The sequence below is a fragment of the Schistocerca cancellata genome, chromosome 2 (genome assembly GCF_023864275.1).
Source record: "Schistocerca cancellata isolate TAMUIC-IGC-003103 chromosome 2, iqSchCanc2.1, whole genome shotgun sequence".
In the NCBI taxonomy this organism is placed as follows: domain Eukaryota; kingdom Metazoa; phylum Arthropoda; class Insecta; order Orthoptera; family Acrididae; genus Schistocerca; species Schistocerca cancellata.
In genome coordinates, this window is record NC_064627.1 from 671,428,680 (window position 1) to 671,453,499 (window position 24,820).

The 24,820-nt window shown below is 38.4% G+C and overlaps 1 protein-coding gene across 1 annotated transcript in view; it reads left to right on the forward strand.

The window, feature by feature from the left end:
• Nucleotides 1-24,389, forward strand: part of LOC126162389 (enoyl-CoA hydratase, mitochondrial-like) — a 97,059-nt gene extending 72,670 nt beyond the window's left edge. The window contains exons 6-8 of the mRNA XM_049918867.1: nucleotides 3,528-3,595; nucleotides 23,786-23,893; nucleotides 24,166-24,389. Coding sequence (XP_049774824.1) covers nucleotides 3,528-3,595; nucleotides 23,786-23,851 — 134 coding nt within the window. The 3' untranslated portion in view covers nucleotides 23,852-23,893; nucleotides 24,166-24,389. The remainder of the gene's footprint in view (nucleotides 1-3,527; nucleotides 3,596-23,785; nucleotides 23,894-24,165) is intronic.
• Nucleotides 24,390-24,820: the final 431 nt, after the last annotated feature.

Genomic DNA, 24,820 nt, shown 5'->3' on the forward strand with positions numbered 1-24,820 from the left:
AAACATTCCACGTGGGAAAAATATATTTAAAAAGAAAGATGATGAGACTTACCAGACAAAAGCGCTGGCAGGTCGATAGACACACAAACAAACACAAACATACACACAAAATCTAGCTTTCGCAACCAATGGTTGCCTCGTCAGGAAAGAGGGAAGGAGAGGGAAAGACAAAAGGATTTGGGTTTTAAGGGAGAGGGTAAGGAGTCATTCCAATCCCGGGAGCGGAAAGACTTACCTTAGGGGGAAAAAAGGACAGGTATACACTCGCACACACACACATATCCATCCTCATATACACAGACACAAGCAGACATTTGTAAAGGCAAAGAGTTTGGGCAGAGATCTCTGCCCAAACTCTTTGCCTTTACAAATGTCTGCTTGTGTCTGTGTATATGAGGATGGATATGTGTGTGTGTGCGAGTGTATACCTGTCCTTTTTTCCCCCTAAGGTAAGTCTTTCCGCTCCCGGGATTGGAATGACTCCTTACCCTCTCCCTTAAAACCCAAATCCTTTTGTCTTTCCCTCTCCTTCCCTCTTTCCTGACGAGGCAACCATTGGTTGCGAAAGCTAGATTTTGTGTGTATGTTTGTGTTTGTTTGTGTGTCTATCGACCTGCCAGCGCTTTTGTTTGGTAAGTCTCATCATCTTTCTTTTTAAATATACTGTGTATAAAATTATATGAAATATTTCAGAAAAACAGCAGAGATAATACTCACCTGTCCAAAATTTGAAAAATATTTCTTGTGTTGACTACTACTGTTGAGGAAAAGTAATACTAGAGGAGAATGTACCTTTACACTTTCCATCCAAGTTAACAGGCTACATCTTGCCTACCAATAAATCACCAATACAGTCACAAATTTTGTTGGATACATCATATTCATTAATGAGGTTCAAGGGTTGTAGGTTGCAGTATCTATGCAGAAATGAAGGGATTTACAAACAGTACAAAAGTCTTGAGAACTGCAGTAAACAAGTGTTTGATGAGGGACAAAAACAACTGTGTATAGTATTTGGTATGTGTAATATTGTACAGACAAATACCATAGCTGTTTCCTGTGTTAATACACCAGTGAAAAATAAAGACTATATTTTGTTTTAGTAAAACATTAAAAATTAACTAGACTGTGTTTATATAATATATTTATTACTTATTTTGCTTTTAGATCCATGTGGGAGAAGAGTGGCTTGGGTGATGTTTCTAGTGAGTTACACAATGGGGGGATAGCAGGCAAGTTGGAGAGGGAAGTTCCCCACCATTGCCAATTGAACCAGAGCCTCCATGGCTGTAGTCTTGTCTGTGGAAATATGCAACATATCATGATACATGCATGAGTTTTGATACAATTAACATGAAAAGTTTGTTTAAAATTTTGTGTAGTTTTCAAAGTAAATTTTTCTGACATGTTCACCAAACCAGCTCTGTGCAACCTTATGAGTAAGTAGTGCAGGGAGACATTGCATCCATTCGTCAACCACATGAATAGAGTGCTTCCAAGATATATGGCGCATATCGAGAATGACAGAAAGTTGACTTGTTTTAGATATGTTGGTTGAACAAAAAAATGATAAATGACATAGACATTCTGTGTATAAAAACATGACCCATACAGACCGATGCATTTCAGCAAACCCAGGAGGACAAACATATCGTGTGGTTTCCATTCTGTGATGCAACAGTCAGTAAGAGAGGTAGAGTCTTAAATAGATAATCAGACTGGTGTTTCACTCACACAAGAAGATTAATGATATCTTGCAAAATGTTAAAGGTAACCTCAGCCTGAAGGTGCCAGGGACTTATAATATTCCTTGAAAGTGTGACAGCAGTTGCATGGAGCAATCCATACAGACTGTTGCTGACCACTGTATGGAGCATCTGTGTCACCTGAAAGAAAAAAAATTTTGTAAATTTGGTGGTGCCTGAGCATGGATTGTTAAAAAAGCACAAGATAACATTTGAACATATGAGAACTATTGGGACTTGGTGATTAGAGAAGCTGTGTAAATAAGGCTGTGTGATAAAAGCTTCAATAAAAACACCAGCTATGCACTTATCAATGCATGAAAGCAAGCATTTGATAAAAAATAGCACAGAGGAACACTTTCCATAGTTCACCACCTGATACAAATAATGGCACTGCAAGCAATGTGGGATAGCAAGTGCAAACCTAGTCTATGCACATAGAGTGTGCCACCTCAGTACACACCATCTCCATGATGTCATCCTGATGTAACCTAGCCAATCAAGTGCCATCCTATGGGTATAAAATTAAGAGACTTTTCAGTTTTGTAACTATCAGGCATGGTCCCTGATGATGATGGAACTATTCATTGAAAGCTCAGGATTTTATCCAAATTTGATGCTGCAAGTTTACCAAAAAGTTTTCATTCTTGGCCTGCGATACCTTCATGAAAATGGTCTTTATTCAGCAGTATCAATAGTGCTAGTACTTCTATTCAAATCCACAGAAATATAATCTGTGGCAGACTAGAGGTACAAGAACTGAATTCATGAGGAGCAGGATTCAAGTTTTTTAAACATTATCAACTTAGTTTTACCTGAACAATTGTTCTAGCTGTGAATAGATCCAGGAACAACAAGAGATATATTTATAAGCACATAGTGACAACAGAAGTTCAGAACAGTGTATGCAATAGATTCAAAAAAGTGAATGCAATAGGAAGAAATAAAAGAAGACAAAACAGAATATTAATGATCCACTGATGTTCATTATTACTCATTGATTAATTAAATAGGTCTGATTGTAATTGTATAATGAATTAAGTTTGTAGTCACTATATTAACATCTGTTTATGATAATCAGTTTCTGTTGTCTCTCAGAAGCTGTGTGTTTCAGTACAGTAAATTGTTCTGCAAATGCATGGACAGAACACAAATATGTTTACAATTATATCATCCTTAGATTAGTAGCTAATAATATCTACCAGTTTCTTTTCTATTTGCCTGTCTGCAACTCAGTGCTTCATATATGTAATGAGTAGCACCTATTCTTTTCATATTGCCGTTATTTCATCATATCGCTAATGAAAGTGAAACGTTTATTGCTATAAAAGACTAGCACTCTGTTATAACATTTTTTTTTCCAGCCTTACTTCATAGAAATAGTATCATTATCATTTTTCTCTACTCATATGTCATTATTAGATGATTACATAGTGTATTCAAGAATGTATTGCTGTGTTTACAAGTTACTTGGTTTGTAATAACAGTTTCCCATTATTTTACTAGATGTTAATTTGATTTGTAATAGTTTTCTGCTATTTTACTACCCCTGCCACCTTGTTTAACTTTCCAAACAGATCATTTGCTAATGACTTGGTAATGTGACAGAACTGGTAATGGTACCATTTGTGTGACCTGAGGCTGAAATATATGATCACAAAATTACAAGAAAGTCACTGTGTTGGCATTTCCCCAAAGCAGCATTCCTAGTCTGTGTAAAGTGATTAGTACTTTCAAAATAATTTTATGGAGGCAAGTGTGCAAAGTGTTGATTTTTTTCAGCCCTTGAAACTACTCTTCAAGATGGCCTTCAACTTGAAAAGTGCCTAGCCTATGCAACATTTGCAACTGTAAGTATAATTAGGAACTTAAAATTATGTGGTTACATGCATTAACCACCATATTAGAGTAAACTACTTTAATGAAGCAAAATTCACATGCACAGCATAAAGAATAAATAATAAGTGCTGTAAGACCATAAGATGTTTAATTTTTTGGGGGTTCATAAATTGAAAAATTTGATGAAAACTAAAAGTCTTGTGATTTATGACAGTCATTTTTATACAAGTCTCTTTTTTTTTAATTTTTATGTCTGCAATTTATTAATTTACATTTGTATATTGTAGAGGGCAGAGGGAAAGGCGGCATTAGCTTTATAAAAATTACCACATGTGTTTGTGTAACCATCCCTCCTAACTCTCACATTACAAACATTTGCCATACAACATTTCTACATTGTATACAGGGTGGTCCATTGATAGTGACTGGGCCAAATATCTCACGAAATAAGCTTCAACGAAAAAACTACAAAGAACGAAATTCGTCTAGCTTGAAGGGGAAACCGGATGGCGATATGGTTGGCCAGCTGGATGGCACTGCCATGGGTCAAACGGATATCAACTGCGTTTTTTTTTTTTTAAATCGGAACCCCCATTTTTTATTACATATTCATGTAGTATGTAAAGAAATGTGAGTATTTTAGTTGGACCACTTTTTTTGCTTTGTGATAGATGGCGCTGTAATAGTCACAAATGTATAAATACGTGGTATCACGTAACATTCCGCCAGTGCAGACGGTATTTGCTTCGTGATACATTACCTGTGTTAAAATGGACCATTTACCAATTGCGGAAAAAGTCAATATCATGTTGATGTATGGCTATTGTGATCAAAATGCCCAACGGGCATGTGCTATATATGCTGCTTGGTATCTTGGACGACATCATTCAAATGTCCGGACTGTTTGCCAGATAGTTACGTTATTTAAGGAAACAGGAAGTGTTCAGCCACATGTGAAACATCAACCACGACCTGCAACAAATGATGATGCCTAAGTAGGTGTTTTAGCTGCTGTCACGGCTAATCCGCACATCAGTAGCAGACAAATTGTGCAAGAATCAGGAATCTCAAAAATGTCGTTGTTGAGAATGCTACATCAACATCAATTGCACCCATACCATATTTCTATGCACCAGGAATTGGATGGTGATGACTTTGAAAGTATGTACAGTTGGGCACTGGGCACAAGAGAAATTATGGGATGATGACAGATTTTTTGCACGTGTTCTATTTAGCAATGAAGCGCCATTCACCAACAGCGGTTCGTAAACCAGCACAGTATACACTATTGGGCAACGGAAAATCCATGATGGCTGCGACAAGTGGAACATCAGCGACCTTGGTGAGTTACTGTATGGTGTGGCATTATGGGAGGAAGGATAATTGGCCCCCATTTTATCGATGGCAATCTAAATGGTGCAGTGTGTGCTGATTTCCTGTGTAATGTTCTACTGATGTTACTACAAGATGTTTCACTGCATGACAGAATGGCAATGTACTTCCAACATGATGGATGTCTGGCACATAGCTCACGTGCGGTTGAAGCGACATTGAATAGCATATTTCATGGCAAGTGGATTGGTTGTCGAAGCAGCATACCATGGCCCCCATATTCACTGGATCTGACGTCCCCAGATTTCTTTCTATGGAGAAAGTTGAAGGATATTTGCTATTATGATCCATTGACAACGCCTGACAACATGCGTCAGCACATTGTCAATGCATGTGCAAACATTACGGAAGGCGAACTACTCACTGTTGAGAGGAATGTTGTTACACGTATTGCCAAATGCACTGAGGTTGACGGACATCATTTTGAGCATTTATTGCATTAATGTGGTATTTACAGGTAACCACGCTGTAACAGCATGTGTTCTTAGGAATGATAAGTTCACAAAGGTATGTGTATCACATTGGAACAACCAAAATAAAATGTTCAAATGTACCTTTGTTCTGTATTTTAATTTAAAAAACCTACCTGTTACCAACTGTTTGTCTAAAATTGTGAGCCATATGTTTGTGACTATTACAGCGCCATCTATCACAAAGCGAAAAAAGTGGTCCAACTAAAACATTCATATCTCTTTACATACTACACAAATATGTAATAAAAATGGGGGTTCCTATTTAAAAAAAAAAACGCAGTTGATATCCGTTTTCAAGACAACAAAGAATACAAATATGCCAAGACTAAAAAACAGGTTTATTTGTGTTTTATCACCTCTTAGGAGAAACAAGCTGAATTTAGTTTCTCGAGTGTCTGATCATTATGCTTAATCCATCTCATCTGACACCTTCATTCTGTCAAATTTATACATTCTGTTTCACAATTTATTTTCATTGCTTGCAAATTAAGGACTTTGTTGGTTATTATTTGTAACCTCATAACACATAAAATGCATTTTGAAGAACTGGGACTAAACTATTTTTAACAGACCATGTGTACGCCAGTTTTGCGATTGCCTTGGTTTTTTCATGCAGTGCAGAATTAGGAAACTTGATTAGTATTCTTTTCATCACCAACAAAATTTACGTATCATTGTTGCTTATTTAGTACATCTACACAGATACTCCACAAGCCACTGTAAGGTGCATGGCAGAGGTTAACCAGTACCACCGCTAGTCATTGCCTTTCCAGTTCCACTTGCAAATATAGCCTCCATATGAGCCCTAATTTCTCATCTCTTATCTTTGTGGTCCTTACATGCAGTGTATGTTGGCAGCAATAGAATTGTTCTGCAGTCAGCTTGAAATGCTGGTTCCCTAAATTTTCTCAATACTGTTTCTTGAAAAGAACATCGCCCATTTGAATACCCAAAACATTTCCTTAACACTTATGTATTGTTTGAATCTACTGGTAACAGATCTGGCAGCCCGCCTCTGAATTGCTTTGATTTCTTCAAAACCATCGTACAATATGCGTTAGATGAGTATGTGCCAAGCAAGATTGTAAGAGATGGAAAAGGGCCACCGTGGTACAACAGATTTAGAAAACTGCTGCGAAGGCAAAGGGAACTTCACAGCAAACATAAACATAGCCAAAGCCTTGCAGACAAACAAAAATTACGCGAAGCAAAATGTAGTGCGAGGAGGGCTGTGCGAGAGGCATTCAATAAATTCGAAAGTAAAGTTATATGTACTGACTTGGCAGAAAATCCTAAGAAATTTTGGTCTTATGTCAAAGAGGTACGTGGATCAAAACAAAATGTCCAGGCACTCTATGGCCAAATTGGTACTGAAACAGAGGATGACAGACTAAAGGCCGAAATACTAAATGTCTTTTTCCAAAGCTGTTTCACAGAGGAAGACTGCACTGTAGTTCCTTCTCTAGATTGTCACACAGATGACAAAATGGTAGATATCGAAATAGACGACAGAGGGATAGAGAAACAATTAAAATCGCTCAAAAGAGGAAAGGCCGCTGGACCTGATGGGATACCAGTTCGATTTTACGTAGAGTATGCGAAGGAACTTGCACCCCTTCTTACAGTGGTGTACCGTAGGTCTCTAGAAGAGCGTAGCGTTCCAAAGGATTGGAAAAGGGCACAGGTCATCCCCGTTTTCAAGAAGGGACGTCGAACAGATGTGCAGAACTATAGACCTATATCTCTAACGTCGATCAGTTGTAGAATTTTGGAACTCGTATTATATTCGAGTATAATGACTTTTCTGGAGACTAGAAATCTACTCTGTAGGAATCAGCATGGGTTTCGAAAGAACAAACTAAGAGCATATGGTCTATCAGACCAATTGTGTGATTGGATTGAAGAGTTCCTAGATAACAGAACGCAGCATGTCATTCTCAATGGAGAGAAGTCTTCCAAAGTAAGAGTGATTTCAGGTGTGCCGCAGGGTAGTGTTGTAGGACCGTTGCTATTCACAGTATACATAAATGACCTTGTGGATGACATTGGATTGTAGAGTTCCTAGATAACAGAATCCAGCATGTCATTCTCAATGGAGAGAAGTCTTCCGAAGTAAGAGTGATTTCAGGTGTGCCGCAGGGTAGTGTTGTAGCACCGTTGCTATTCACAATATACATAAATGACCTTGTGGATGACATCGGAAGTTCACTGAGTCTTTTTGTGGATGATGCTGTGGTACATCGAGAGGTTGTAACAATGGAAAATTGTACTGAAATGCAGGAGGGTCTGCAGCAAATTGACGCATGGTGCAGGGAATGGCAATTAAATCTCAATGTAGACAAGTGTAATGTGCTGCGAATACATAGAATAGATCCCTTATCATTTAGCTACAAAATAGTTTTGAGAACATACCTTCACCGAAGAGTCAAGCAGTATATTGCTGCCCCCTACGTATATCTCTTGAAGAGACCATGAGGATAAATCAGAGAGATTAGAGCCCACACAGAAGCATACCGACAATCCTTCTTTCCACGAGCAATACGAGACTGGAATAAAAGGGAGAACCGATAGAGGTACTCAAGGTACCCTCCGCCACACACCATCAGGTGGCTTGCGGAGTATGGATGTAGATGTAGATGTAGATGTAGATGTAGAATCTGACCTGGTACAGATCCCAAACAATCAAGCAGTACTTAAGAACAGGTTGCACCGGCGTCCTATATGCATTCTCCTTTACTGGTAAACCAAACTTTCCTAAAATTCTCCCAATAAACCAAAGCCAGCCATTTGACTTCCCAACAACAGTACTCACATGCTTGTTCCGTTTCATATTACTTTGTAACATTATGCCCAAATACTTAATTGGCTTGGATGCATCAAACAGGACACTAAAGATGCTGTATTCAAACATTACAGGTTTGTTCTTCCTACTCATCCTCATTTTTTTTATCCTCATTAACTTACATTTTTCCTCAATTAGTGTTAGCTACCATTCATCATACCAATTAGAAATTTTGTTGTCTTGTATCTTCCTAGAGTCACTCAACTTTGACACCTTACCATACAGCATAGCTTCATCAGTAAACAACTTCAAGTTGCTACCCACACTGTCCACCAAATCATTTATGTATACAGAGAACAACAGTGGTCCTATCACACTTCCTTGGGACACTCCTGATGGTACCCTTGTCTCTGATGAACACACACCATTGAGGACAACATACTGGGTTCTATTATTTAAGAAGTCTTGGAGCAACTCACATATTTGAGAACTTATTTCATATGCTCGTATTTTCGTTAAAAGCCTGCAATGGGGCACCATGTCAAACGCATTCCAGAAATGTGCGAAAATTGAGTTGTTAATGCACATTAAGAAAACTAGCAGTTTGTATACCAACCCTGCGAGAGGCACTAGTAATCCTTTATTGTTATGAATGTGGTATTATACTTCCAGCTACTGTGCACATTTCTTCATTTGTTGTTGCTAAGATAATTTAACCAAGTAAGGTTATATACAGGGTGTACCAAAAAGAATCATCCGATTTTTAAAAAACCATAACTATTATGTTATGTGAGATATGTGTGTGAACAACATACTGTTGGAAAGAGCAAACTCTTGAGTTTTACATGGTTCCTGCTATGTAGCAGCAGTGTGCACCCACCTCAGTTCTAGTAAAAATGGTGTTGGGATAACAGAAAGCATTTTGTGCTCTACGTTTTGTGCAGAGCAGGTCAGTAATAACTGTTCAGTGTGACTTTCATGCTAGGTATATTGTGTATCCTACTAAAGCACAGAGCATTAGATGATGATATGAACAATTCTGAGAAACAGGTTGTTTGTGTAAAGGCAAATCGCCGGGCTGCCCCAAGTGTCTGACACAGATGTCGAATGCATCTGCCATAGTTCCACAAGGAGTCTGCAGAAATCCGTTCGCCGAGCAGCTCAACATCACAACATGCCCCCAGATGTCCATCTGGCATGTGTTGCGTCAATGTTTACACATGAAATCATACAAAATTCAGCTACTGCAAGCTCTTCATGAAGGTGACAAACAATAATGTGTGCAGTTCTTTAATTTTGTTCTTGGCAAGATGGAGGACAATAGTTTCCTTCCACACTTGGTACTTAGTGATGAGGCAACATTCAATTTAAATGGAAAGGTGAACCATCATAATGTGAGAACATGGGGTACTGAGCAATCATATGAAGTTGTACAACAGGAAGGAACTCTTTAAAATTTAATGTGTTTTGCTCAGTTTCACGGGAAACAGGAAGCACATACCTCGATATGCTTGATAACTTTCTTTTCCTACAGTTGGAGACTGATTTGAATGACTTCATTTACCAACAAGATGGGGCACTGCCACACTGGCATCTAGAAGTGTGGGAATTTTTAAATCAAAGGATTACTGAATGATGGATCGGTCACACTGGACTGGCCTTCAAGGTCACCAGAACTGACTATATGTGATTCCTTCTTGTGGGCGTTTATAAAAGACTCTGTTGATGTGCCTCCATTACCAACAACAATGTACGAACAGAGACATCATATAACAGCAGCTGTGGAAGTTGTAACACAATACATGCTCGCTGCAGTGTGGGAACAATTCGATTACTGCATTGACATATGCCATGCAACTCAAGGGGGGCATATTGAACACCTATGAAAAGGTATGAAAAATGCTTTTTTAGTGTCCTGTTCATCAAAAAACAAAATTCATTGTTTGTGTTTATTAGTTTCAGAAATGTAGATGTGCCAAATCGGATGATTATTTTTTATACACCCTGTATATCTGATTCCATAATTTATGAATGTTTGAGTATTGTCCTATGACTTATGCAGTTAAAAAACCCACATTATAACATAAAAAGCTCATAATATACTTTTGATATAATCTTTTAACTTTTTTTTGGCAATGTTATTAATGTTTAAAGTTCTGAGTTTACAACAGAATTAATTTTGGCATTATTCCATAATACTTTGACAGCCCTAGAGGCTCTCTTCTACAGTTGTTCAAAGAAAGATCTTGGTACTCATAACCCATACTCAAATGAAACAGTAATGTAGACAATTTACATGCAACCTGACAATGTGCATTCAATCTTGAGCTTTAAGGACTTCCTCCATGATGTCATCAGGAGATTTCAGTTCGCTTAAGATACTTTATATAGTTGGCCAAATTATGTCATGAAGACATCATGAGCTCATGGAATTTCCATATGTTATGAGAGATAATGTCAATATCAGTGACTGAAGAACAATGGTAGCAATGCTGATTTCATTAGATGATGGTTAGTTCAGCTGATTTCTCTGTTTCCCTTCAGCATCAAGTGCCTGTTGATATGTGCCACTAAGGATGAAGCCACTCTTCTGTTTAATATGATGGTTACACATTTTGATCTCATTGGCTTCTTTGATGACAGAGTCCTAGTAGGTAGATGCACAGAAATAGGTACCTGATGCTGAAAGGGCGACAGAGAAATCAGCTGAATTACCCGCCATCTAACAAAATCAGTATTACTACCAATATACTTCAGTGACAGGTATTTACATGATCTCTAGGACTGTATGGAAGTTTTGTGGCTTTGCTATGCCACCATAACATAATGTAGCCAATAATAATTTACTGTAATAGTACGAGGGTAGTTCAATAAGTAATGTAACACTTTTGTTTTTCTCGGCCAATTTTGGTTGAAAAAACCGGAAATTTCTTGTGGAATATTTTCAAACATTCCCACTTCGTCTCGTATAGTTTCATTGACTTCCGACAGGTGGCAGCGCTGTATGGAGCTGTTAAAATGGCGTCTGTAACGGATGTGCGTTGCAAACAACGGGCAGTGATCGAGTTTCTTTTGGCGGAAAACCAGGGCATCTCAGATATTCATAGGCGCTCGCAGAATGTCTACGGTGATCTGGCAGTGGACAAAAGCACGGTGAGTCGTTGGGCAAAGTGTGTGTCATCATCGCCGCAAGGTCAAGCAAGACTGTCTGATCTCCCGCATGCGGGCCGGCCGTGCACAGCTGTGACTCCTGCAATGGCGGAGCGTGCGAACACACTCGTTCGAGATGATCGACGGATCACCATCAAACAACTCAGTGCTCAACTTGACATCTCTGTTGGTAGTGCTGTCACAATTGTTCACCAGTTGGGATATTCAAAGGTTTGTTCCCGCTGGGTCCCTCGTTGTCTAACCGAACACCATAAAGAGCAAAGGAGAACCATCTGTGCGGAATTGCTTGCTCGTCATGTGGCTGAGGGTGACAATTTCTTGTCAAAGATTGTTACAGGCGATGAAACATGGGTTCATCACTTCGAACCTGAAACAAAACGGCAATCAATGGAGTGGCGCCACACCCACTCCCCTACCAAGAAAAAGTTTAAAGCCATACCCTCAGCCGGTAAAGTCATGGTTACAGTCTTCTGGGACACTGAAGGGTTATTCTGTTCGATGTCCTTCCGCATGGTCAAACAATCAACTCTGAAGTGTATTGTGCTACTCTTCAGAAATTGAAGAAACGACTTCAGCGTGTTCGTAGGCACAAAAATCTGAACGAACTTCTCCTTCTTCATGACAACGCAAGACCTCACACAAGTGTTCGCACCCGAGAGGAGCTCACAAAACTTCAGTGGACTGTTCTTTCTCATGCACCCTACAGCCTCGATCTCGCACCGTCGGATTTCCATATGTTTGGCCCAATGAAGGACGCAATCCGTGGGAGGCACTACGCGGATGATGAAGAAGTTATTGATGCAGTACGACGTTGGCTCCGACATCGACCAGTGGAATGGTACCGTGCAGGCATACAGGCCCTCATTTCAAGGTGGCGTAAGGCCGTAGCATTGAATGGAGATTACGTTGAAAAATAGTGTTGTGTAGCTAAAAGATTGGGGAATAACCTGGTGTATTTCAATGCTGAATAAAACAACCCCTGTTTCAGAAAAAAATGTGTTGCATTACTTATTGAACTGCCCTCGTAGTAGAAATTTGTCTACATTAAATATTAAAGAAGCTAGATGAAGGAGACAAAGTAACAGGCACCGTCCTAATATGAGTAAAGCTTTTGATACTGTGAATCATACCATTCTACTGCATAAATTAGAAGCATATGGTATGAGAGGGGTAGCCTTACAACTACTTACCTCCTATTTGAGAGACAGGAAACACTGTGTCAAACTAACGTATAAATGAAATGAACTGTTGGTAACAACTAATCAACTCATAAGATACTTCAATGCTGTGTGCCCCAACGAAGTATATTGGGGCCTTTTCTGTTTCTTGTGTACATAATTGCTTTAATTGAACCCCAAAACTGCAAGGTTATAATCTGTGCTGATGACACATTTTTTGCCAGTTCGGGCCAAGATATGCAAACTACTACAAACAGTAGTGAAATCGATTATAACTTTCTGTCAACTTATCTTACTGCAAATAAGCTACTCATAAATAAAGAGAAGTCAGTTACAGTGCAATTTATGCTTAGCTATAATCAGAACATAAGTAGAACTCTACTAAACCTCCATTGGCCCTTAGCTACACAAACAAACACAAGTTTTTGGGCATAATTGTTGACAAACACCTGTGATGGAAAGAACATGTGAACCATATTTGTGAGAAAATCAGTAGAAATGTGTATTGAAAAGGGCCTCAGCCTTCCTGGACCATGATAGCTAGAGACAAATATACTTCACAGTGATACATCCACATCTTCAGAATGGTAAAGAGATATAGGGTGGGGCACTAGCTGTCTATACAGACAGGCTCTTCAGCCTACAAAAAAAGCAGTAAGAGTGGTAGCCAAGGTAAACAGGAGAGAGCTTTGTAGAGAAATCTTCATAAAATATAAAATACTATACATATTCTATGTACATCCTGGAGGCAATAATGTTTGTGAAACAAAATCCAGAATATAATGTAACAAACAGTAAAACACGAAGATACAATACACTGGGAAGGAAAAATTTTCACAGAACTGCATATATTACACACACACACACACACACTCTCTCTCTCTCTCTCTCTCTCTCTCTCTCTCTCTCTCTCTCTCTCTCTTCCATCTGACCTCAAGATAGCTAACACTTTAAAGAATAAACTTAAGCATTTATTATAAGTTTGTTTTTGCAACACAAAAAAGGATAATTTCTGACCTTCACTATTTATATCAATGTGTGCACTTATGTATGTTAACTAAACCTTTGTATGTATATGAACTAAAATCTAAGACAATGTCTGAAAAAATGATTGTTATGTGGACAGCAAACAAACAAATAAACAAGTACCTAATGGCCTACTGAAATTCCCTGATCACGACTACCGAGGAAGTTGTAGAAAGCTTGAAGTTGATTACAAATTTGATGAGGCAAGAACTCCATGAAGAACGTATTCACATGTGCAGTTTTTTTATATCAGTGACTGTCATCCTGAACTATGGTGTTCCATCACAAATACATTCCAAGGGATTTCCTATATTTGATTGATAAGATTTCTAACAAGATCCAAGCAAACTGAATGCAGATTGGACCCTTCTCTTAAACTAAAACCTCAGTCTCTGTTAATTAACTTATCTCACTCTAAACTCAATTATCTCCTTTACTACGCTGTCCTATAAGACCGGCACTTGTATCACGAAGCATCTATATCATATCCCTTCTCCGAAGACCACTGTTAAGTGCATGGCAGCTGGTACTTACCACTATACCTTGTATTAGAATTTCTTCCCATTCTATTCATGTATACATTGGGAAAAGAATGATGTTTAAATGCCACTTGACACATGACACTTAGTCTACTCTTGTCATTGGTTTCTCTCCAGAAGTGTTGCTTAGGAGGCTTAGAATTTCTAGATTCTTTACTTAATGCTGTTTGTAAGGGGGCCTTTGTGGGGTAGTTTGCATCTATTTCAAATGTCTACTGGTTCAGGTTTTTCAACATATACATGAAAACCTCCTGTGACTACTGCATTCTCCTAGTGTCCCAGTGAACCAAAGTCTGCCACCCACTTTACTTATGAGTGAGTTTGTGCAATCATTCCATGTAATATCTCAACAAATTATTACATCCAGATATTTGTATGAACTGACTGACTGCAGTGGTAACTTTCTAATATTTTAGTCATGGAATACTACATTTCCTGAATTTTGTGAAGTGTGAAATTTTACATTTACAAAAACTGAATACAAGTTGTCAATCTTAGCACCAGTTTGAAACCGTATCAAGATGTAACAATATTTATGGACCATATTTCAGACAGTCTATCATTATAGATAGCTGCATCATCTGCAGAAGTCTGAGCTTACTATTAATATTGTCTCTTTGTCATTAATACAGGGTGCATATAAAGTCCGGGAACACTTTCAATTATTTATTGCACTGTTTTCCCCAAAAACTAACCAAGGTTAGAGCAAAGTCTACAAAGAAGCCATGGATTACTCAAGGAATAGGGGTATCTTGTAAAACAAAAAGAAAACTGTATCTGTCAATCCAAAACAGTTCTGATGTTGATGCTATACCACATTACAAGAAATACTGCAAGTAACTTCTGTAATATGAATTTGACCCTCACTACCCCAGCAGAAATAATGTGCATCATAAAAACTTTAAAATCAAAAACATATAGTGGGTATGATGAAATATCAACAAAGTTAATTAAAGAATGTGATTCTGAGTTAAGTAACATATTAAGCTATCTGTGTAACCAGTCGTTCCTCAGTGGAATATTTCCTGAATGGTTGAAATATGCTGAAGTTAAGCCACTGTTTAAGAAGGGAGATAAAGAAGCAGTATCAAATTTCCATCCAGTTTCACTTTTGCCAGCGTTCTCAAAAATTTTAGAAAAAGTAATGTACAGTTGGCTTTATAACCATATTATTTCAGCTTCTGCACCATTTCAGTGCAGTAATGTGTTCATTGTAAATAAGTATTGTAGTAGCTCTATTACCTGTTTATTACCTTATTCAGTGCATTAGTGTTTGTAAAATGATTCTTTCATATAGCTTTCATTAAAAAAATGATGATCATTCCACTTGGGACCCCTGGAAGGTACATTAGCTTCTTTGTTTCAGTTGTAAATATTTGTCATGTATTATTGTTTTTCTGACATGCTCTACATCCTGGAGGACCTCCTCACTACGGATCAAGTGGAATGAAAGTAAATCTAATCTAATCTAATCTAATCTAATCTAAACCAAACATTGTACAGATATTATGTATATGTCATTTTTAAGAGAAACCCTGAAAGTATTTTTTCATATATACCACCACAGCATAGTTTGGTAAGTTGCCGATAGTCAGCGCTAGTCGCAAACATGGTGAGTTCAGGCACGAAGCGAGCTTCCTGTGTGTTGGAGATCGACAAAAACAAATGTGCCACAGCTGTTCAGTGGATGTTTAGAACCATGTATGGTAAGAAGCCACCAACAAGGACACATTAAAGATCTGGTGTATGTACCGCCTCTACCACATGATGTAGCAGAGCTCCGGGAGAGAATACGGGAAGCAACTGCCACAATCGACGGTGCCATGCTGCGACAGGTATGGCAAGAATTCAATTATGTATTGATGTCTGCCGGGTCACTAATAGTTCGAATATCGAATGAAAAAGAACTTTCAGAGTTTCTCTTCAAAATGCAATATGTATTACATCTGTACAATGTTTAGTTGTTGTCCAATAAATAATTGAGTGTTCTCAGACTTTATGTACACCCTGTATGTAACATGAACAACTTCTCTTGGGCTTGCCTGAAGTTATCGGTACTTCTACATTTGTTGATGTCTCTCCATCCCCATTAACATACTGTGCTCTCCCTACCAAGAGAATCTGAATATAGCCACAAATTTAATTTGAAATCCAGCATGAATATATTTGCAATAATAAGAGTTGGTACGGTATTCAGTCAAGTGTTCTTTACAAGTTACAGAATATTGCCTCTACCTCACCCCCTTGATCCATGGGTTTCAGGAGGTTGTGTGAGAACTGTACTAATTAGGTGTCACAAGATAAGTGATTTCAGAATTCATGCCAGTTGGCATGGCTGAGATGACTCTCTTCAAGACACTCTATATATTTGAACTCAGATTATGTTCTAAGACTTTGCGGCAGATGAACATCAAAGAAATAGGCTGGTAGCTCTGTGGGTGACTTCTGCTACCATTCTTGTAACCAAGTATGACCTGTGCTTTCTTCCAACTAAAGGGTGCAGTTTTTTGTTCAATATATCTACAGTGGTTAAAAAAAGGGCTAACTTAGTCACTAACCCTTCTAGAGAATCTGATAGGTATTCCTATTCATTGCATGGTTAATTATTTTTCTAAAATTTAGCCACAATTTCTCACCAAGCGCTTGCCCAGAACATAAGGTTTCGAGTTCCTTAAATTTTGACACTGAAGATTTAGACATTCTATATAGTTTTTTGGTTGTCCTTTATCCTTTAGTGATCATTGTTGCTACAACTGACTCATAGTCATTGATACCTGTTTCGGTGTGAACATCCTCAGTTAGGTCAGATCTACTTGCTGTCACTGGATCAAATATATTTCTGTCATAAGTGAGCCTTCAAACTTTCTGTTCAAAGAATTTTTCAGAGAAATGATTTATGAGTGTTTCATGGTATGTCTTGTCACATTCACCAAGTACAAAGCTGTAAGTATCTGACTCAGTAGTTGGATAATTAAAGTTTCCTCCAAAGATGTTAGTATGATTGTGGAACAAACCTACTTCATAGATAGCTGAGCTTTCCTTTAGCATTTTCTGTTACACTTCAGACTGAATCTTGTTGTCAATAGAAGGACACAATCATAAGTTTGTGCCCATCCTTCAGCTTCATTTTTTATCTAAGTGGATTTGAGTTTCTTGTCTACTATGATATCTATGCCACCTCAATTTTCCATTAGCCTATCCCTTTGATATGTACTTAGATTTAATCAAAAAATCTCCCTAGTGTTAATTTTGGGCTTTAGCCAGATTTCTGCACATAGTATTATGTGAGTTCCATGTTGTTGTTTTTTTCTGGCATTCTCATTGACATTCTCATTGATGCTGGTGTTTCCACATGTCATTACCTGCTTGAAGATGAGGCACTGCTTGTTGAGAATCAATTTAGTTGGTTGTGAGAGTTGGATGCACCTTTGGTACTCTTGATATTGTCTTCTACAATTATTATAGCTTGTCCAAAATATGACATAAAATTTTTGCAGGATATTTGGCAAACAGTTGGTTTCTAGAGACATAAGTTATATTTAATAGGCACTGCAGACATTTAATTTTTCAGGCATTTTTATGATTCCCAGAGATGAGTCCAGCATATGTGATAGGTGTGCTACTCTGTTTTTTTTTCTGTTGGTATTGGCCTTCTAAGCTGGCATTGCTGGCATGTCACAGTTCACTCATCATATAGTGTACTGAGTATACATTCTTTTAAAAACGTCTCTCAGCTTTCACTGTTCTTGTGTACATGCCCTGAGGACAGTGTCCAAGGAATAGAACTTTCCTGTGCATGAAGGTGATGACACACACACACACACACACACACACACACACACACACACACACACACACAGGGAGAGAGAGAGAGAGAGAGAGAGAGAGAGAGAGAGAGAGAGAGAGAGAGAGAGCTAATGGAGACTAAATCTGATTTATTAGACAGTTTGAGATACATTACAGCACACTTCCTGAGCATACTTGCTATCTTAGAGCAAGCCATCCAACCCAAGTCAAATTCATGCAGTATCAGAGTTCCATCAATAATAATCACAACCTGAAATACGAACATCACAAACCAGGAAAATACATCAATCAGCATATATTTCACAAATGAGATTTTCACTCTGCAGCAGAGTGTATGCTGATATGAAACTTCCTGACAGATTAAAACTGTGTGCCGGACCGAGACTCAAACTCAGGACCTTTGCCTTTCGCGGGGTAGCTCAGTTTGTAGAGCACTTGCCCGCGAATGGCAAAGGTCCTGAGTTTGAGTCTCGGTCTGGCACACAGTTTTAATCTGTCAGGAAGTTGCCTTTCGCGGGGTAGCTCAGTTTGTAGAGCACTTGCCCGCGAAAGGCAAAGGTCCCGAGTTCGAGTCTTGGTCTGGCACACAGTTTTAATCTGTCAGGAAGCATATATTTCACTGTTTGCACCATTCCTGTGCCACCTTGTGTGCTGGAGCTTGGCATTGTCTTGTTGAAGAATGCTCCTGATAAGAAGCACCATCCGGATAGTGGCACCACAGCAGTCAACACTAACGTTGTGCCAGTTACTCACTTTCCATAATGACAACAGCAGCTACTGGGGAGAAAAATAATGGGTAATTTTAAGTCCAGAGGAGCCACCACCAAGAGGAGCAGCTGGCTTTGTTGACTGGAACTGCTGGGAAAGGCTGGAGTAGGACGACGCTCAGTGGAAATTGTTCGAGCTGCCCTGGGATCAGAGCTGCCCTGGGATCAAAGGTCTGCCAGTGGTAGAAAAACTGGTGATGCTACAGATTAGCATGTACAGTGGCTACAGTATACATCAAGGACCCATGGCAGACAGAGGTCATTCCACAGATACAGTTTAGATGGTATCCAAACTTGTGAGCCCCAATTGGATGCACCCATCTGGAAGGGAGAGGCCTCAGCAAAACATGAACTTGCGGTGGGTGCAATATGTTTAAATTGGTGGTCTGGGGGCAGTCATGAAGCCACTCTGCCAGGCCATGGCCTTATACCAAGGCGCCCCTGTAAACTGGTAGAAAATCACAGAGGGCAGTGCAGGACATCATTTCTTGCTTGTGGTGGCCTTGACGTAATAAAAATTGAATTTGTATTGAATTGAATTGAATTGAATCTTCCATTTATTCAGATCCATAAGCTGAGAGGCTGAACCTCAAGAATATCAAGGAGTTGCACGAAAAACCATTGGCACAGATTGCATTTTAGTCCTTTTGTTGCCAGCCTCTGGAACAAGAGCCTTAAGTTTGGAGATGGCCCTCTAGAAATGCACCTGTAACCAAGATATCACCAAAGTATGCAGCACAATTTGAAATACCCTGTAGTATATGATCCTTAAAAGACTGTAATATGGTAGGGGCTGAAGAGATTTTCAGAAGCAACAAATATTAATGTTAAAGAAGATTTGGAATACTGAGTTTGTGATTCTGCACCAAGGGAACTTGAAGATATGCCTATGTGAGATTAGGTGTACTGAATAGGGTACAATGGACTGACTTTGCAAGGAGTTCATCCTGAGGATGGTAGGGGATAAGTTTCTACTTCTCATTGTGCATTATTCGTTTCTTTAAGTGAAGTTGCAGATAAAAAGCTAGTGTTCTTATGGAAAAGAAAATATTCTAGGCACTTGGAATTCATCCATTTTTGTATTATGTGATACAGTTCAGCGTTTTCTGACAAGAATGTGGCCTCTGGTGCTGTAGGTGCATTTGTGAGAACGTATTGCATATGAGCTGTGTGGAAAGTGTTAAATGGTGGAGAAGATGTAAACATGGGTGGTGTGGGAAATGCTCCTGCTACATTCACTAATACTTATATTTCGCCGGCCGGGGTGGCCGAGTGGTTCTAGGCGCTACAGTCTGGAACCGCACTGCTACGGTCGCAGGTTCGAATCCTGCCTCGGGCATGGCTGTGTGTGATGTCCTTAGGTTAGGTTAGGTTGAAGTAGTTCTAAGTTCTAGGGGACTGATGACCTCAGAAGTTAAGTCCCATAGTGCTCAGAGCCATTTGAACTTATATTACCTGTAATACAGTCGTTGTTAGCTCCTCATAATCCTGCCTAGTGTATGTTACTAGCTGTTGTAATTGTTCCATGGTTGAAAATTCACACTCTCACCATGATTTTTGGGATTCAATTTGCACACATCATGGGTTCCAAGACATTGCCACTTTGTAAAAGGTCTACACACAAACAATGAAGGCTTGCCCTGATTTGTTCACCACTCCTTGGAAATGTTGTGAGCTATTCTAAGTCCATATTCCAATGCAGATTCCATTCATGCCATACCACAGTTCCTCCTATCACAAATAGAGCTCACAATATAAACACTTTAACCAAACTTATAGTACACTTGCTGTGCACTCCACAGACCACATTACAACAAACTAAGACTGGTCTTGGACTGGCTTTTATGTATTGTCTCATCAGAGGGTACTCCTGACTACAAGCCCCATTTGGGTACCACGGTAGTCAACACTAATGTTGCACCATCTACTGAGTCTCCATAGTGATGTCTCATGGCACCACTATAGAGAAGAAACTCAGGATGGTGCGAGGGTAGGGAAGGGAGAATTTTTTATTATTATTATTATTATTATTATTATTATTATTATTATTATTATTTTAACTGCTGAGAGAATGGGAGGGAGTAGAGTAGAGTTTTAAAGGAACCATCCCCTAGCATTTACCTTAATCAAACACAGAAAACCTAAATGTGGACAGTTGGATTGGGATTTGAATGAGAGATATTTGTCTCCCCTCACTACAGAAGTAGTCCTCTCATTTTGCAGTTCAGTGATCTATCCTTCCATTTTGATCTTTCCCAACACATACCTCTCTTCTCCCAAAGTAACTAAAAAATCCAAAATTTAGGATAATACCTTGTTCTTCAACACATACCTCTCTTCTCCCAAAGCAACTAAAAAATCCAAAATTTAGGATAATACCTTATTCTTTTATATGTGTCTATTCTTCTTCTTGCAGAAGGCTAAGCCTTCTCTCTGCAATCATAGCTTTCTGTCTTCAGCAGTCTTCTTCATCTCTGAAGAACATCCCGTTTCACTGATCATATTTTTTTAAATAAATGTTCTCATTCATCCCATCATTTTCTTTCCTGGGAGCTTGCATTTGAAAATAATTTGTAGAAGAATATCATGTTTAATCAAGTGTCTAATGAACGCTGCTTTGGCCTATTACTTGCAACTTTCCTCTCTTCTATTTTCTGTAAAACCATTGCATTCATTTTTCTGCCAGTCCAGTTAGTTCTTGTAACTCTCTTCCAGAACCACATTTATATAGCTTTGGGGCGAGCTTTCTCTAGCTTTCCTAATGTCCAGGTATCACATCTGTAAGTCAGGACACTCCACACAAATGTCTTTACAAATCTTTTCTTAGTGTGGAAGCTGATGTGTTTGTTCAGTAGAAGGTTCTTTTTGTTGTGGAAGGCACTCTTGGCCAGTGCTATTCTTCTCTTGATTCCCTTAAGACATCAATTGTTTTCCTCCACATTGCTACCAAGATAGTAAAATTTGGCTACTTTCGCAAGTTGCTCACTGCCTGCTTTTATGCCAACCTGACCTCCACCTCCTTTCTTCTCTATATAGAGATGACTTGTGTCTTCTTGGCACTTATTTTGTTATCTGTTGTTTTAAGACCTTAAGCATTTTATTTAGTTCTTTGTCTGAGTCTGCCACTATTGCAATGTCATCTGCAAATCTGATGCAGTGACTATGAAAACCATAACTTTTCATTCCAAGTGTCTTTTCTTTCATTGTTAATATTGCCTCCCCAAGAGCATATTAAATAAGTAAGGTGATAGAAGGCAGCCCTGCCTTAACCTCCTTCTGGCTTTTACTTCTTTCTTGCTACCATTAATATCCAGTTCAGTATTTGGACTATTGTATATATGCTAAATTAATTGCCTGTCCTTCCAATCAAATCTTACTCTGTGCATTGTTTAGAATAATTAAAAAAATCCCAATTAGTCACATTAAATGCTTTTTTATGTCAATAAGTGGTTTATATGTTTGTTTTTTTTTTTTTTTTTTTTTTTTCAAAATTTAACTTGGTGCCAATATTGCTACCCTCATTACTTTTCCAAAACTGCAGCCAAACTGATCATTAGCCTAAGTTTCAATCTATTTTCTTTTTAGTCCTCTCTTTAATTATTGGCAGTAATGTGCACACAATAGAAGGGCTAGTGTTCTATAATTTATACACTCCCTTGCAGATGTTCTCTTGGGAATACACTTCTTGCCAAATCAGGAGGTATGGTACCGTCTTCATAGCTAAATACTAGGGTTGGAACTTCAATAGTGACAACTATTTGTTTGCAGCTCATACAAAGTAGATATGTGTTTCAAAGTTTTACTAACCTTCAAAGGAGTCACCAAAATTGTGTATAACATGTTGCCAGCGGTGCGGAAATCGTAGGATACTCTTAGCAGTGCCGGTTATATTGACAGCCTGAGTGGCGCGGTCTATTGCCCAGCGAATTTGTAGCAGTTCTGAAGCAAACACCGTGAAGTGTTTCCTTCAGTTTAGAAATTGAGTTGAACTCACAAGGGCTTAATTCAGGGGAGTGCAGTAGGTGGTATAGCACTTACCAGCCCCATCAGTCAAAAAAATCAGTAACAGTTTGTGCTGTATGTGCTTGAGCATTGTCCTGCAAAATGATGGTCTTATTCTGCAGGAAGTGTCATCACTTCTGTCTCTATGCTTTCCATTTGTGGAACACAACCTACGACCAGCTTACAGACAGAAGTGATGACACTTTCTGCAGGACCTGACCATCATTTTGCAGGACAATGCTCAAGCACATACAGTGCAATCTGTTACTGATTTGTTTGACTGATGGGGCTGCGAAGTGCTATACCACCTACTGCACTCCCCTGACTTAAGCCCTCGTGAGTTCAATTCGATTTCTAAACTGAAGGAAACAATGCACGGCATTCGCTTTAGAACTGCTACAAATTCGTCAGGTAATAGACCGCGCCGCTCAGACTGTCAACACAACTGGCACTGCAAAGAGTATCCTACGACTTCCACATCACTGGCAACGGGTTATACACAATGCTGGTGACTACTTTGAAGGTCAGTAAAACTCTGAAACATAAATCTATTTTGTACGAGCTGTAAATAAATAGATACCACTATTAAAACTCCAAACCTCATATTTTGCCTCCTGAAAGTAGGTATTGGTGAGCAATTCTGACTCAGTAGTTTAAACAATGGAATGACTCAACGGGGCCACTTACATCATAGTGGAGGCATTGAGCAGTTAAAAAAATAGGCATGTGAACAGGAATTGGAAGGAACATGGTAGCTCAGCTTACAAACTTCTGTTTGTCTTAGAGAGGTGTGCACATGCGTGCGCCCACACACACACACACACACACACACACACACACACACACACACACACACATAGTTACATAGTTCCAGCAATGTGACCGAACTGGTCCAGTTTATAGGTTGTTCTAGTTTTTGGTTATTATTTATGCTCCCATCTAACGTTCAAACCTCCACAAAATGATGATTGTTTATCTTTACTCATTCTATTGTTTTTTCCAATACACAATTTTTCAGTATTTTACTAATATGAAAGTAATTGATTCTTGTTTCTTTGTGGTAGGATGACCGCAAGGAAGGGGTGACAGCCTTTGTTGAAAAAAGAGCACCAAATTTCAAAAATAGTTAATTTTGGTAAAAAGGAGTATAATGAGGAGATTTGACAAGTGAGGTGAGTCATTGTTTTACTAATAAGACAGACTAAATAAATAACTATAGCATCTGTGGCATGTTTACAGATAAATGCTTAGTTATTTACAGCATGTCACTTGCTATTTTAAATTTAATTTCTTGGCATGATACATGAAGTTATTTGGTTCACTTGTTGTTTTTACACCATTTGTTATTCACGAAAAAATATCATGTGATAACAGAATTTTTAAAAATTATTATTAATATTTGTTGCTGAACAGTCATGTTTATTGTCTTTTCTTGCTTTTATAGCTTCTGGATACTAAGCTGGATTTGCAACACATAATACAATTTGAAATAAAAACAATCATAAATGCAAAGTAAGCAATGCCTACAACTTTTTTAATCCTACACATTATATAAGATAATCAAGAGCACCATTACTATTCTGTGCATTATGTATTCTGCATCACATATAGTATGTTGCAATTTCACACTAGATACAATCATAAAAATAAACTACTGTTTGAATCAGATCACTCATGTTTTCTTTCATACTGTATAGTCAGCAACAGATACACTTTTACCTAAATATTATGTCTTTAGAAATATCTCTGGCTGAGTTTTCTGTTCATTGTATCATACATAATGTTTGTAGCCAACATAGTGACATATGTAAGATTAATTACTTAAGTAGCTTCTTAATTGATATGGTATACAATTTGATTGATGATGATAATTGAACTTATCTTTTACCAGTTACCATCTGTAAAAAAAAGTCTCATCCAGTGTCACACAGACATTTTTTAATAAAGGATTTATTTATTTCCTGTTTTTCTTTCTTGTTTTAACAACCTTGTCAAACAGATTATTTAAATCTCAGGATCAGCATACCACAGGGAGATTATAATCAAAGTTCAAGTTCAACACACTGTAAAAAAATGAACCACTACTCAGAATGACAAAA